The 14065-nt window shown below is 33.6% G+C and overlaps 2 protein-coding genes across 3 annotated transcripts; both read left to right on the forward strand.

Annotated features, from left to right (window-relative positions):
- Positions 1–1539: 1539 nt before the first annotated feature.
- LOC123229277 (bifunctional nuclease 2-like) lies at positions 1540–6604 on the forward strand. Of its 2 annotated transcripts, XR_006504841.1 has the most exons (12): positions 1540–1914; positions 2239–2559; positions 2835–3005; positions 3116–3165; positions 3320–3376; positions 3474–3539; positions 3622–3696; positions 4600–4718; positions 5210–5301; positions 6110–6174; positions 6268–6375; positions 6464–6604. XR_006504841.1 is itself a non-coding variant. In XM_044654951.1 (11 exons), exons 2-10 carry the CDS (start codon positions 2259–2261, stop codon positions 6169–6171), a joined length of 993 nt encoding a protein of 330 aa, XP_044510886.1. In that variant the 5' UTR covers positions 1540–1914; positions 2239–2258; the 3' UTR covers positions 6172–6174; positions 6268–6604. The 2 variants fall into 2 exon arrangements, 1 of the variants encoding a protein (XP_044510886.1); XM_044654951.1 differs by having other exon boundaries at positions 6268–6604.
- A 913-nt stretch (positions 6605–7517) lies between these two features.
- On the forward strand, positions 7518–12940 carry LOC123229275 (phosphatidylinositol/phosphatidylcholine transfer protein SFH6-like). The gene is made up of 14 exons (XM_044654944.1): positions 7518–8165; positions 8393–8690; positions 9000–9099; positions 9301–9567; positions 9702–9779; positions 9902–10003; positions 10124–10173; positions 10264–10363; positions 10447–10545; positions 10661–10774; positions 11382–11514; positions 11634–12028; positions 12446–12517; positions 12593–12940. Exons 1-14 carry the CDS (start codon positions 8132–8134, stop codon positions 12620–12622), a joined length of 1872 nt encoding a protein of 623 aa, XP_044510879.1. The 5' UTR covers positions 7518–8131; the 3' UTR covers positions 12623–12940.
- Positions 12941–14065: the final 1125 nt, after the last annotated feature.

Here is a 14065-nt window from a genome sequence, read left to right on the forward strand (position 1 = left end):
CTGTAGTATATATATATAATATGATGTAGCTACGGAAGCACTTGAGAATTTGAAATTTATATCCAATGTCGGAGGGTGGAAACTTGTTTCTATGGATACATGAATTTTAGGTGAACATGAATTTGAGAATATGAATCAGATCTGGAGTTCCAGTTTCTGTTGCATGCTGCATACATGACATGGGAGTTTTTAAACATGTATCCAACAACAACAGACAGTAAGGGTGGGTTGAAGTCTAAATCAGTCGATTAAAAGGAGAAAGAAAAGAGAAAGAGAAGGGCAGCTTGAAATTGTTAAGGATGCAAATGATAAGCAGAGAAAAAAGATGTCATGCATTACCCACCACAGAGACATGCCATTCATCATCACACAACAAAGCAAAAATAACAATAAAAATTCTGGGTATATTATGTGTTTAATTTGGTGGTGATCGGCTTACTCATAGTTTTAATGTTATATATATAAAAATTATTAATAAAAATTTAAATTTTAATTAATCTCTCTGGATTTTATTATCCTTTTTATTATTTTTTATGTTTTACTATAATTTTAAATTACAGATGAGATAGATGATTGAATTGAACTACTCATTTACAAATGTTTCAATTTTAGCACAGGATTACTACGAAGGCCAAGCGGCTTGGACAAATCAGGCGCGTTAAAACTCAAAACGACATCCCATTGGCCAGCTAATTTTTGTTTTATATTGATAATTTAATGTTGATTATAAACTCTGGATAGGGGAAGCATACGCTATTAACGGCACCGTTTGATGAAATTCGAAAGAACGATACTTCCATGAAAGGAGGGAGAATTTTGATATATTTAGAGAGGCGTGCCTTATCCAAATCGTACCGGTGAATCAATATACACGTGGCACTATTCTTCGTTTCTTGATATTTTCGGGCGCCGGCAGTTTGACCTGATCTGCTAGTTATGCAGTGTTGATGTCACTGTAGAACTTATATCATCTATTTTCTAAAGGCCATTTATACCCTTCTAATCAGAACCATATTACTGAAAAAACTTTATCCCTGTTGACAAATTCCCTTTCGCCACTATTGCCAAAGATGTTTGACATTAATAAAGCATAGCGTGAAAACTAAAAGATGTTTTATATTTGTAGGACCAAATGGTAATTAATTGTGAATTAGCAAATGAAGATGAAATATCATGTTGAAGTAGTTGGCCAGGACCCATCAGATTAAAGCATTCGTTTAGTCAAATAATAGTACCCACAAATTTTACCATAATCGAGAATCAAATCAAATTTTAGTGAAAAATATGAATCTAATTGTTTAAAATTCGAACCAAACATTGATCGGATATGGAGAATGTGAAATTCGAATGAAAACATTGTCCCTAAAATCCAATTCATGTAATTTTTTTAATAATTGTATATGCATTAAGTAGGAGGCACATTTGTTTCAATAGTTTTTGACGTAATCAGAGAAAGTGCCATTACATTGACTAAGAAGGGTATTACCGTCATTTGACAAAATAATTATTGATAAATGGGTAAAGCTTCAATGTGAGCATGCAACTGTTTAGAGGAAGGGCAATTTAAGAAAAAGAATCTCTTATCTTCGTTTTCTTTCTCCCTCTCATTTCCTTTATCTGGTCCCTGCTGTCGGTTACTGTAATCCGATGATAGCACAATAGCTTACATCACAAGCGATCTCTCTATACTTTCTCAATTCAATTCACAGTCACTTCATCATTTGTTTCAGATCCTTTGCTGCTTTGGATTTTCGATCTTTAACAGGAAATTAAGATTTTATTTTGGATTCTGATAACGTCTGCGGATCAATTCTTGAGAATCAACTGAAGCTTCTCATGTTTAAGTCGTGATCGGTGGTTAAATAAGCTCTTTGTTTGTTGATCTGTGTGAGATTGCGATTCGGTGGTTTTCAGGTCTGGTTCGAGCTTTTAGTATATAGTTAATATATTGTGTTGTTCAGTTTGATTCTTTAATGATTTGGCTCAGACGATCGGAGAGTGTAATCCAGAACTCAGAAACAGTAGTTTTTACGTTTGCTATTTATTAAAAAAGAAAAATAGAAGGCGCACACATGAACAAACAACTCGTTTTACAGAGGAATAAATAATCAAAATTATAGAAGAGTTTGATTTATTTTTACAATTAAGTTGCTGCTTCTTACATCTGTAAATTTTTTTTCTTTCTCTACGTTTAGCAGGATATGGTCAATCTGTTTAGTTTTTATTTATTTTGGCTAGGTCTTTAAGGACTTAAGAAAATGGGATCATTACAAGGACCTGTTATCTGCCCTGTTGTTCGTGCCAAACAAGCAGGACTTTACACTTTCCCTGTCAATGGCCCTTTGATGAAGACTAGAATTTTTAGAAGTGAGTTTTGGGGATTCAAAGGATTCAGTGACAGCAAGGCTAAGATGAGCGTTTTAGGTCGGCAACTAAAAATGCAGAAGTGCAAAACCGTGCAGTGTAGTTTCAGTTCTTCCTCGAACGGTAATGGCAGCATGGCTGAGAACTTCAATGAAAATGATGAAGATTATGTCAACTCTAGTATCATTGAAGCTGGTATGCTAATTACTAAGCTGGTGGCTAACTATTTTTTGCCAATTAAATTTAGTACATTTGCACGATTTTGTTTGTATATCAACGTGCCACTGTGGTTTTAGAATTAATTGGCAGTGTTTCTTGTTGATAGTACATATTTCCTTGAAATTTTTCATTTTTGGGGGAAATCAAATTAGCTGCATGAGTGAATAATCATGTTGTTAAAGTTAGTTATTATATCTTGTATTTTCTGGAGTTGTGTTAATTCATTAACTTTAACTTGTTGATCCCTGTAGTTGAGGTGAGGAGTGGAGCAGATGGTTTCATGATCAAAATGAGGGATGGTCGGCACTTAAGATGCGTCCATAACAACCCTCAGGGTGGACATCTACCAGACTATGCTCCTCATCCTGCAATAGTATTGAAGATGGAAGATGGGACTGGTCTTCTTCTCCCAATAATTGTTTGTACGTACTATTGCGCTAATAGTTTGTGGTGTTAGTAAAACTGTTTTCTAGTACAGTCAGTATTCTCTATCATTCTTCATCAAATTGAAGCTAGTGTCCTTTGATTGCAGTAGAGATGCCAAGTGTGTTGCTTATGGCAGCAATTCGCAATGTACAAATTGTAGGTCTTCATTTTCTTTTTTCCTCCTTTCTGTTTTAATTTGTTTTATTCAAATAGGGTGTTTTCTCACTGGATCAACGGAGCGTTCAGATTTCAAGTTAACAACCCCTTGGTTTGTCTGTTATGCTAAAATATGTTCGATTATTGTTTTCAGGCTAGGCCAACTCTGTACACAGTGGTTAAGGAGATGATTGACAAGATGGGATACGAAGTATTTTTGCTTTTGGATTTTATTAATAGTATGCTATAATGCTTGAAATGTGATTTGCTCCTTCATAGTCTTGATTCCAATTTTTTTTTTTTGGCAGGTAAAACTTGTTAGAGTTACAAAGAGAGTGCATGAAGCATATTTTGCACAGTTATACCTGACGAAGGCAGATAGCTACTACACCCTTCTATTGTGGCTGTCTTCAATTACTCTTAGTGTTCACCAATGGTATGTTGAATGTGTTGCAGGTTGGTGATGAGACAGAGAGTGTCAGCTTTGATCTTCGACCGTCAGATGCCATCAACATTGCTGTGAGATGCAAGGTATTTTACCATTTTTGATGTTTCTTGAACTGGTTTATATGATGCAGTTTTCAGAGTTTTGGGCCTGCTGTCTTTAAAAATTGTAATTGTGAGAGATCTATCATTGAATGTAATCTTTCTTGAAGCATTATAGAAATATATCAAAATGAGTTGGATTGATATAAGTTCACTGCTGAACTATATTGGCCTTTTTCACCTGTAATTGAATTTGAACTGAGGAAAACATATGGTTTGCTAGGTTGGAAAATGGTTGTCAGGAAAAGGTCCATGATGTTAAGCATATATGACTGAATCATTTAAATATGAAGCAGGAGAAAATAAATACCTTCTCATTATGTGAACTTCTTATGATTGTGGACGATGTGTAATGAAAATCCTTGATTTGAACCCTGAAAGGATTTCTATCACTTTTTTTATGTCTGCATATGCCATGCTTAATACTGGGGTGCTGACATAGGTGTTGGTGGTCTAATTTATATCTGTTTGTTGGAAACCAAGAATGTGGTGGATTTCTTCATATTGCCTTGCAATGAAAATCCCTAAAACTTTTGAACTGAAGATAAGTGTTCTAACAGATATTTAATATTGTATTGCATGGTTAATTTGGAAACTTATCTTATTCATTTCTTTGGTGCTTTCATAGTTGATATTTTCTTTCAATGATGCCTAAATGTGAATGTATGACAATTATGTCTGCCTTCATCAAGCATGCTAGACCGTGACTGTTGAATAATGTCCTCGTAATATTCATCACAAACCATTATACTCACTATAATCTTTACAAGTCATTACCATGGACTTTGCAGATCCCTCTCCTTTCACCACCCATGAGTAGTGTCTTACATGAGTGAGCAAAAGTTTTCCTGATGTGCTGAAGCATATTTTCTTGCATATTCTATACAGGTTCCAATACAAGTCAACAAGTACTTGGCATATAGTGATGGGATGAGGATTGTTGAATCTGGCAAACTGTTCACGCAGTCCCCTGCTTCAGATGGCTTATTATTTACAGAACTGGATAGGTTAGTGTTGGGACATGTTGAGATTGTTGTCTTTATCTAAATGAAGGAGAATAATTTGGTGATCTTGTCATGTGTTTTGGATATTCAGGCTCTTATGCTTTAGGAGTGTTAAGTTTTTTCAGTTTAGCCAGAAAAAATTTGGAGAGAAAGTTACCTTATAAAATGTTAGAAGATGGATGTTGCCTTCTGTAGTACTATCCTATAATCCAACTTTTTGCCCAGCACTTGATAATGTTGAACAATATTAAGGTATCTAAATTTGGAAGTTATAAATAACTTAAGAAGTTAAGTGGGTTGAACTGAATACCTTCTATTTGCCCATTGATTCAATGACTGTTTTTTCTGGAACTTAAGAAGTTATAAATTTGGAAGTTATCCTATAATCAATGACCATATCTGGAATTTGACAACAAGATACATGGACAGTTTTTTCTTATCTGTATTTATTTTGGTAAAAGAAAAAGGTTTGATTGAAATTAATTTGTTTTCAGGCCCAGTGGTCAGCCTTGTCTTGATACAAAGGAGTTCAATCTTGTGCGCAACATGTTGATAGCTGCTGTTGAGGAGCGTTATAGAGATGCAGGTATATTTCTTTTTCACCTGTTTCACTAGTTTCTTTCATTTTATTGATAACATTTTCCTATCAGTGGAATTCTTTTGTTATGGTCATTATTTTTATTAAACAAGAAACAGCAGGTTTCAGCAATGGTACTAACAAACCCTAGCCTGTTACCTCTTTTGGCCTGTAAATTGGGTGTTTTCAGTTGAATATTAATTTCATAGGGTTTCCTAGGGAAATTCAAGGCAAAGATCCATAGAAAAGGACACGAGTAGGGATGGCAATGGGATAAGATGGGGTGGGGTGGGGTCAAATACCTTATTCCTCCGTCCCCTGTGGAGAAAAATCTCTTATACATACTTTTTAAACACAATACAGACATATTAAACAATAAAATTAATTAAAATTAAAACCAACCTATTTCAAATATCACAAATAACATATGTTAACTATTTTAATATACAAAAAAAAATCTAAAATTGTAAGAATATGTTAATATTTTAAATAAAGATATAATATAAAAGGGCGAGGTGGGATGGGGATCCTTCCCTTTTCATTTTCTCATTTCTATTGGAGAAATCACTCTCCATTACTGTTGGGAAGGGTCAAAGACCCTAAATTCGGATTGAAATGATTATATGTATATATAAAAATATAACTTTTTGCAGTGTAATAATCTGACAGCTGAATTGTAGCCATTTTGGGCAATTTGCCTTTTTAATGTAGCAAAAAACCATTACGAATGATTGGTTTATTGCATCTAGAGAAACCCCATTTTCCTTTCATTATTGTTGATTTTACCCTATTACCAAGAAAGTTTACGTTACTACAGCGCAATGGAGAGACAAGCTTGGTCAACTTCGTGCTAAAAGGAACTTGAGGAAATTCACTTGACAGGTGTGAAGTTCAGTGATTCATTTTTACTCAATTTTGAAATCCAGCTCTACCCAAAATGAAACTAACCAGTTGATTACATATTTGCTTTCTCAGATGCTTCTAGAGAATTTAACTTGTAAATAGAAAACATTGTGGGATGCAGAATGAGATCGCAAACATATAGCTTAAGTCAGTTGTTTGTCAATCTCTTCCAACCAATATGTATGTGGTACATTTGTTAATATATATGTATAGATACACGTCGTAATGTTGAAGTACTTGACATTAGTTGGTTCTGCATATTATTCAGCTGCTTATGCCACAGCTCATTAGCTGTTCCTTCAACAATGGGTTTCCTGTCCAAATTTCAGTGTGTTTCACTTGACCAGCAACTGTACCAGACTCAAGACTTCTGCTTAATTTTCATGAATGGTTTAATATATTTCTACAATTGTTATCCACCAATGATTAACACTTTTGTAAGCTTAACAGTTTGACGTCGAGGGTGGGCTTGGCATGGGAATATATGCCAGTTATGGTTATGGCTCTGACCGAGTTGATTATTTTTAGCACTAAAAATATGTCGCATTTCATTTGGCATCAATAGGCATGACACGTAATTTGTTTCTGCTTGTATAAGTTTTGAAATTTTAGAAGCTCTGAATGGAATTGGTTGGTTCGATCTCATGTAAATGCTTATTGCTCAGCCGATTAGCTGATAGCAAGGCAGCCATGAGCTAGTGGACTAAACTTTTGATTACATATAAGATTGGATTGGAATTAAGTTTGAGTAAAATTTGTTTAAGCTTAATTTGAATTTAGGCCAGTCATTTTGAGATAAGTTTGGATTGTTCAATTCTTTGTTGGAAAAACTGTTGAAGGGTTATAGAAGATGAAGGAAAGTTGCTAAAAAAGAAAAAAATTATCAAAAAAATAAATTTATTAATAACTGTTTGATGATTTGATTGAATCAAGTTAACTTAATTTGATTTCATATCTGGATTATTCTTCTTTATAGTTGGATCATTTCATCTAAATCATAATCTTTAACTATTTAATGATTTGATTTGATCTCAAATTAAGAATACTTTTACTCAAACAGAGGGCATTACCTCCAAATCATGACCAAGTCCATTCACATCCCATCTAACCCTAGTCACATGGGATGCTGGGATGCTAGTAGCAAAGTTATTCACTTGTTTTAGGATTTGTCAAAGGTATAATTTCAAATCAGGAGTCGAATGGGAAGTATTCAAGTTAGGAAGGCGTCTTTTGAATTCCGGTTCAAGAAACGTGAATCAAAGAGAAACGTGGATACGAAATTTCAGTTTCCTGGATGGACGGCAAACTCATCCGTGATATGAAACAGTTGGATAAAAGAGACGCCTAAACTTCTGATTACAGGAAAAGAAAAACTGAATTTGTGAATTCAGAAGAAAACACAAAGTACGAAGCACGCAAAATCCAAAGGAAGAATCCGGTTCAAATTCCCGCCAAATCAATTTCACTTTCACAAGTCGACACGCTATATTGCCACGTGGCAGTGTTTTGTAGAAGGACCACCAAAAGATGAACCGCTTGGGAAATTTATTTTTACGCAACCAACAGCTACCTTTTCTTCAGCAACTAGCCATTTTCTCTTGGAGTTTGCTTCCCCGATAATCATTATTTCTTTGACTTTGATTTCTTATTAATCAATTAAAAAATGATTAATTATCACTACAATTCACCATTTCTTTTATTCTTCCGCGGTTACTCCAGTTTACCTTTGTTGTCTGCCTCAACAGATGAGCTGGAGTCCCCCCTTTAATAACGAATCAAAAGATCCGAAAAAAAAAGAAAATTTGAGCTCTTAAGAATTGTGTGTGTGTTTTTTTTTTATTACCAATCTGCAATTGCTTTTGACATCTAACTGTAATAAGAATTTGGATTCGAATTATCAGCTTGGATCTTGATCTGATCCCATCATTTAGTAGCCATGTCCAGCTCTCTTGATCGCTTGGCAAGGCCTTGTGAGTGAACCTTACTATTCGGTTTTTTTTTTCTATTTCTGTTTCAGATTCTACAATTCTTTGTGAATTCTAGGGTTCTCGATGTGTCGGTTGGTTTTGGAAATTCGATCATGTGGAATGCGTGGGCAAAATTTTTTAATTTTAATGAGTAATATTGCAGAATTGGTTGATTCATTTTTGAGATATGTAAGAGATAATGATGAATGGTTATGAGATCTGATTTGCAGGTTTTGAGGGAGTTTCCAGCAATGACGAAAGAAGAGAGAGGAAATCGGATGTTGAGAATTCTGAGGATGACAGGAAAAGTAGAATGGGGAACCTGAAGAAGAAAGCGTTAAAGGCATCTAGTAAATTGAAACCTAATTTTAAGAAAAAGAGTAGGAGGAAAAGTGATGATACAATTTTTGTTTCAATTGAGGATGTTCGCAATGTTGAGGAGCTTCAGGCTGTAGATGGATTTCGACAAGCACTTCTGTCCGATGATTTGCTTCCTCCCAGACATGATGATTATCACATGTTATTGAGGTGATCAACAAATTGGTTCTTAATCTTAGTTTGCTTGTTTATTTCTTAAATTACCTTGCTTATTTCATTTAGAATATCCAGTTTGATTTCTGTTGTGATACTTCTCATACTGCATATCAGTTTTCATTCAATATTATTGTAGCTTGCCTGAATTACTGCAGATTCATATTTGAATATTTCATGCTTTGCTTTAATCTTTTTAAATTGCAATATCTTAATGTATATATGGACAGCAGGAAAACAGCTGTTTTAGGTTACTCTGAACTTCTGTAAGGTTTCATTCCCTAGATTTTTATTTTTTTTTTGCAGATTCTTGAAAGCGAGAAAATTCGATATTGAAAAAGCTAGGTACATGTGGGCAAATATGATTCAGTGGAGAAAGGATTTTGGCACTGATACAGTTTTGGAGGTAATTTATGTAACATTTTGTTTATATTTTCCTCTTTGGCGGCCAGTTTTTCTAATTTGCTATTACCAAGTTTTTCCTTTATTTTCTCTTTATTTAAAAAAAAAAATGAAAAATGAAGGCCTAAAATTTGCTTCTGATGTAAATATTATTTATTCCAAGACATATTCCTTCTCTTATTTCAGATCAAATTTTCCTTTTCAGGATTTTGATTTCAGTGAGTTGAATGAAGTTTTACGGCACTACCCTCAAGGTTATCATGGTGTGGATAAGGAGGGAAGACCTGTTTACATTGAGAGACTTGGGAAAGTTGATCCGTACAAGCTTACACAAGTCACCACCTTGGATCGGTATGTGAGATACCATGTACAGGAATTTGAAAAATGTTTTACAGTCAAGTTTCCTGCCTGTTCTGTTGCTGCAAAGAGACATATAGATTCAAGTACGACTATTATAGATGTCCAAGGCGTGGTATGCTGTCTACTATTTTGAGATTCTTTTTTTTTCTCCAAAGAAAGAGGTTAATGTGTTAAATTTTTCCTGGCACTATTTTATCACAATGCATATAATTTTCTGAGTTGCTCATTGTATGATCAAAATTTTAGGGCTTAAAAAACCTAACAAAGTCAGCACGTGAACTCATCCAGCGGTTGCAAAAGATTGACAATGACAACTACCCTGAGGTATGTAATCCAAATTCTCAGTATTCTAAAACTACTTTTGAGGATTAGTTTCTGATGTAAATGTTAGTGAATTCAAATTCAGTTTACTTCCTGTTTATTAAATTTAAATGGCATGTCTGCAGACACTTGGCCGAATGTTTATCATTAATGCTGGCTCTGGCTTTAAGCTGCTGTGGAACACAGTGAAATCTTTTCTTGATCCTAAAACTACTGCAAAAATACATGTAAGTTTGAGAAATTGTTAAACATTTTTCCTTGCTTAGTGTTAATTAAATAATCAAACTTTTCATGGCTCACAGCAATTTACTTTATGATCAACTAATTTTTTCTGTTAATACCCTCAGGTTCTTGGTAACAAGTTTCAGAATAAATTACTTGAAATAATCGATGCAAGGTGATTGGATTTTTTCAGTTGTTATTACACTAGTCATATTCATTCCTTTTTAATTTTCTATACATTTAATGTATATTGGAACTTGTCTAGTGAGTTGCCAGAGTTTCTTGGTGGTGACTGTAACTGTGCTGATAAGGGAGGTTGTATGAGATCTAATAAGGGGCCTTGGAATGATCCAAATATATTAAAGGTTTGATGCTTAATTTGAAATTGTTGAATGTTGATATTATTGCAATTGGACCTCTTGCAAAATGTTTATTCATCTGCATGCAGATGGTCCTTAGCGGTGAAGCATTATGTTCTAGACAAATAGTGACTGTTTTGAATGGTGAGGGCAGGGTAATTGCTTGTGATAAGCCACGGTTTTCAATGGTATGGTCACGGGACCATTTTTCATTGTTTATAGCATAGAAGTCAGCTTAATCTTTAAACTTTCAAAATCCAGTCCTATTCCTCTAATGCATACTTTTTTAATTTATTGCATCAGATTAAAGGTAGTGATACATCTACTGCAGAGTCCGGATCTGAAGTGGAAGAAATTGCTTCACCTAAACCAACATCAAGCTCCCTGGTTCCCAAGTTGACTCCTGTCTCTGAAGAAGTAAGTTGTTTTGTAATTGATATGATTAACCATAAAAAGAGCTTAATTAATTAGATGGATGTAAAGATGAAGTTGATGAGTATGTTTGGTTTTATTTTTATGAGCATGTTAAAGAGTGGATATCTTTTACTTGATTGCAGCCAATTCTACTGTCATATTGTACTTCTGTCAGATGTTCTATTTTTGTTTTATATGGTTGTACAATCAACATCTGGCCTGTAGTCAATCAATGGTTGATGACATGCTGCCATTTGTTAGCAAAGGGTCTTTTCCTATCCTGTCCTTTCGACATGACCATAATTAAATTACAATCTGATTGTTATGACGTGGCCATCTTGTGTACCAACAAATATTGCCTAATTTTTGTTGCATAGCATGTTAATGGCTCATTTCTCATCTACGGACGAATTAATTTCCAATAATTACCCAAATGTCAAACAGCAAACGATATTTTAGACCTTTTGATTTGAAAAGTTCCTTTCAACATTTTTCTGACTTATTTTTCCTGTGTACATTCCTGTACTAAAACCTCATGTTTGTTGCCATTAGCTGATAGGGAATGGATTTCTCTTTTAACAAAGTCAATAATGCTTTCATGTTTATATAGCCTAGGGTGGTTGGTAAGGCAAGCAGTGCAGGTGGCTTCTCTGAGTACGATGAATATGTACCTGTTATTGACAAGACTGTGGATGTGGGTTGGAAGAAACAAGTGTCTCAAAATCCATATAATTCTTCCCAAGGTTAGATAGCTTAATTGCATTAGAAGCATATTTTAATTAGAAATTGAAGGTGATTTTATTGTATCTGCTATTATTTCTGTTGATCTGATATAGAACTAATGGAGTGCAATCCATCACAGGTTCACAACTTTTGTTAAGAGTAGAAAGAGGCCCACAGGGAACCTGTGCTCATATATGGGCGATGGTGCTTGCCTTCTTCACAAGCCTTATTAGCCTTGTCTATTCCTGGGCATTTAGAGTGAATGAGCAAGTATCTGTGTCTAATTCTGTCCAAAGCAGAACTGAGTTGCCTGTTAATCCAATGCCTGAGGAGGCATTCCATACCCCTTCAGCCATGCTCAGGTTTAATGAAAATATCCTCTCCACTGTTTTCCGTAGGCTGGATCAGCTTGAGGAGAAATTTAACGCACTGCAGGAAAAGCCATACCAGATGCCTTGTGAGAAAGAGGAATTATTGAATGTTGCTGTCTATCGTGTAGACGCATTAGAATCAGAGCTAATTGCTACAAAAAAGGTAATTATTTTTATTTTATAAATTTGTTAGATGCGGGATTTTGAAGATCTGCTATTTTGTCTTGGCCTATTTCATTGGACATTGAGCTTATTGCACCCATTGCTTTAGAGCCCAGATGAATTTGGGTTGCTAATTTGTGCTGACTACTTGGATTGGTTTAATAATTTTAATTTTGGACGCTCTTTCAAGTTTTGCACTCTGCAATTCTGCTTGTGCTTTGAAGTGCCCTTTAATACATGTTCAGATGGCTAATTGCTCTGCAAATACACTTTCCATTTTTAAACATGGAAATTTTAATAGGTGGTTTCTGAATACACTCAAAAGAGCGAAGCAGTTGTTATACTTCCTGGCAGTGGTGTTATGTTTTGTTTGTATTGCAGTATCAGTATATGAACTTATGTGCTTCTATGTGAGCAGGCTCTCTTTGAAGCTTTAATGAGGCAAGATGAACTGCTTGCATACGTAGAGAGTCAGAGAACAAAGATGCGAGTAAGGCTTCCATCAAGATTTGAAAAATGACAAGCATTTCAAATTTACTTGTTTAATGATTTTCTCACTCCCCAGGTGAAGTCGAAAAAGAAGTTTTGCTTTTGAAGTTGAAGAAGAGATTTCTCTATAGGGGACGATATGTTGGCGTCACTTCATTTGCACGCTCTTATATTTTACATGAATGGTTGATTTTTACCACAATGTTTATCACATATCATGGGTTTTTAATGACACGTTTCGAGACTGCTGATGCCTGAAGTTTGCGTACCGATGAGAATGTCGACAGAAGCTTTCCTTGGTGAGGCAGCTGATTATTGTAATTCAGATGAAAATACTTGGAAAAATGGTCATTTTCAATTTATTTGAAGACTTGTACCGTAGATGGTAAAAATTTATAGAATTTTATCTCGGGAAGATTCTGCACACGTAATGTCATCAAGTAAAAGAAAAGAAAATATGTTTTTTCGTCAATACGGCGGAATTCTACTCAAGCGGGGGAAAAAAAAAACAGAGGCAAAAGCACAAAAACAGAAGAAAAAGTAGCTTTCAGCTTATAAATGCAAACATCCAAATTTATATAATATAAAATAAATTAATTTATGTTAAGATTTAATTTATTGTATTTATATATCACTTATTTATAAATATATTAATTTATTATTATATCACTCACTTATAAATATTTTATTTGTCGTTAATGCTTAATATCAAGATCAAATTAGATTATAGAAATTGAAACTCATATTATATAAAACTAATTTGATGTAACATTTTTCAATTCTAATAAAGAGAGGATTCTTTGATAGAAATGGAAAAAGGACAAGGATAAAAAATATTTTCACAATCGAGAACAGGAATATATATGTTCCCATCCAGCTATCCTTATATTTTTATATTAATATATTTGTTTAAAATACTAATATATTTTTATTATTTTAGGTTATTTATATTTTTTAAATTTATTTAAGTTTTTATAACAAATATTAAAGTGATTAATATATTATATTTAAAATACTATATTGGTTCTAATTTTACTTAATTGTGTTATTTAATATATTTATGTTGTATTTAAAAGATATAAAAAAAAAATTTTTTTTCCATGAATATGAAAATAGATTTTTCCCTGTATAGACAGCGTAGAAATGAAAAAAAAAAAATTATGAGAAAGAGATAAAGATTCTTTATTATTTTTATAATAGAGATAAGTCAAAGATAGAGATTGATTTTCTATACAAAAATAGGGATGGAGATTGAGTTCTTTCTCCTTTCTTTTTTATTATCACTCTTATTTGTATATCATTTATTTATATTAATTTTATTAAATATGAAATTTTACAATATAAATTTGAATAGGATTGGTCTGAAGTTAGTTTAGTATTTCATTTGAATAAGTTGAAATTAAGTCGAAGAAGAAATCATTTGTTGAGTTAAATAGAGTTCGCGTTGTCTGTGGTTTTTTTTCCTTTGATTATTATTATTATCTTTTTGGCTATTTTTCTATTTCTTCCTCAATTATTCTTCTCTTCTGATTTTTTTTTTTTGGCAGTT

The sequence above is a fragment of the Mangifera indica genome, chromosome 11, assembly GCF_011075055.1.
Source record: "Mangifera indica cultivar Alphonso chromosome 11, CATAS_Mindica_2.1, whole genome shotgun sequence".
Taxonomy (NCBI): domain Eukaryota; kingdom Viridiplantae; phylum Streptophyta; class Magnoliopsida; order Sapindales; family Anacardiaceae; genus Mangifera; species Mangifera indica.

Bases quoted from the DNA above. Each gene is read 5' to 3' on its own strand.
- LOC123229275 (XM_044654944.1), top strand. From the start codon at position 8,132: ATGTCCAGCTCTCTTGATCGCTTGGCAAGGCCTT. The intron at 9,568-9,701 runs GTATGCTGTCTA...TCAAAATTTTAG, and splicing joins TTATAGATGTCCAAGGCGTG to GGCTTAAAAAACCTAACAAA. The intron at 11,515-11,633 runs GTTAGATAGCTT...AATCCATCACAG, and splicing joins TCCATATAATTCTTCCCAAG to GTTCACAACTTTTGTTAAGA.
- LOC123229277 (XM_044654951.1), top strand. From the start codon at position 2,259: ATGGGATCATTACAAGGACCTGTTATCTGCCCTGTTGTTCGTGCCAAA. The intron at 3,166-3,319 runs GTAGGTCTTCAT...TATTGTTTTCAG, and splicing joins CAATTCGCAATGTACAAATT to GCTAGGCCAACTCTGTACAC. The intron at 4,719-5,209 runs GTTAGTGTTGGG...ATTTGTTTTCAG, and splicing joins TTATTTACAGAACTGGATAG to GCCCAGTGGTCAGCCTTGTC.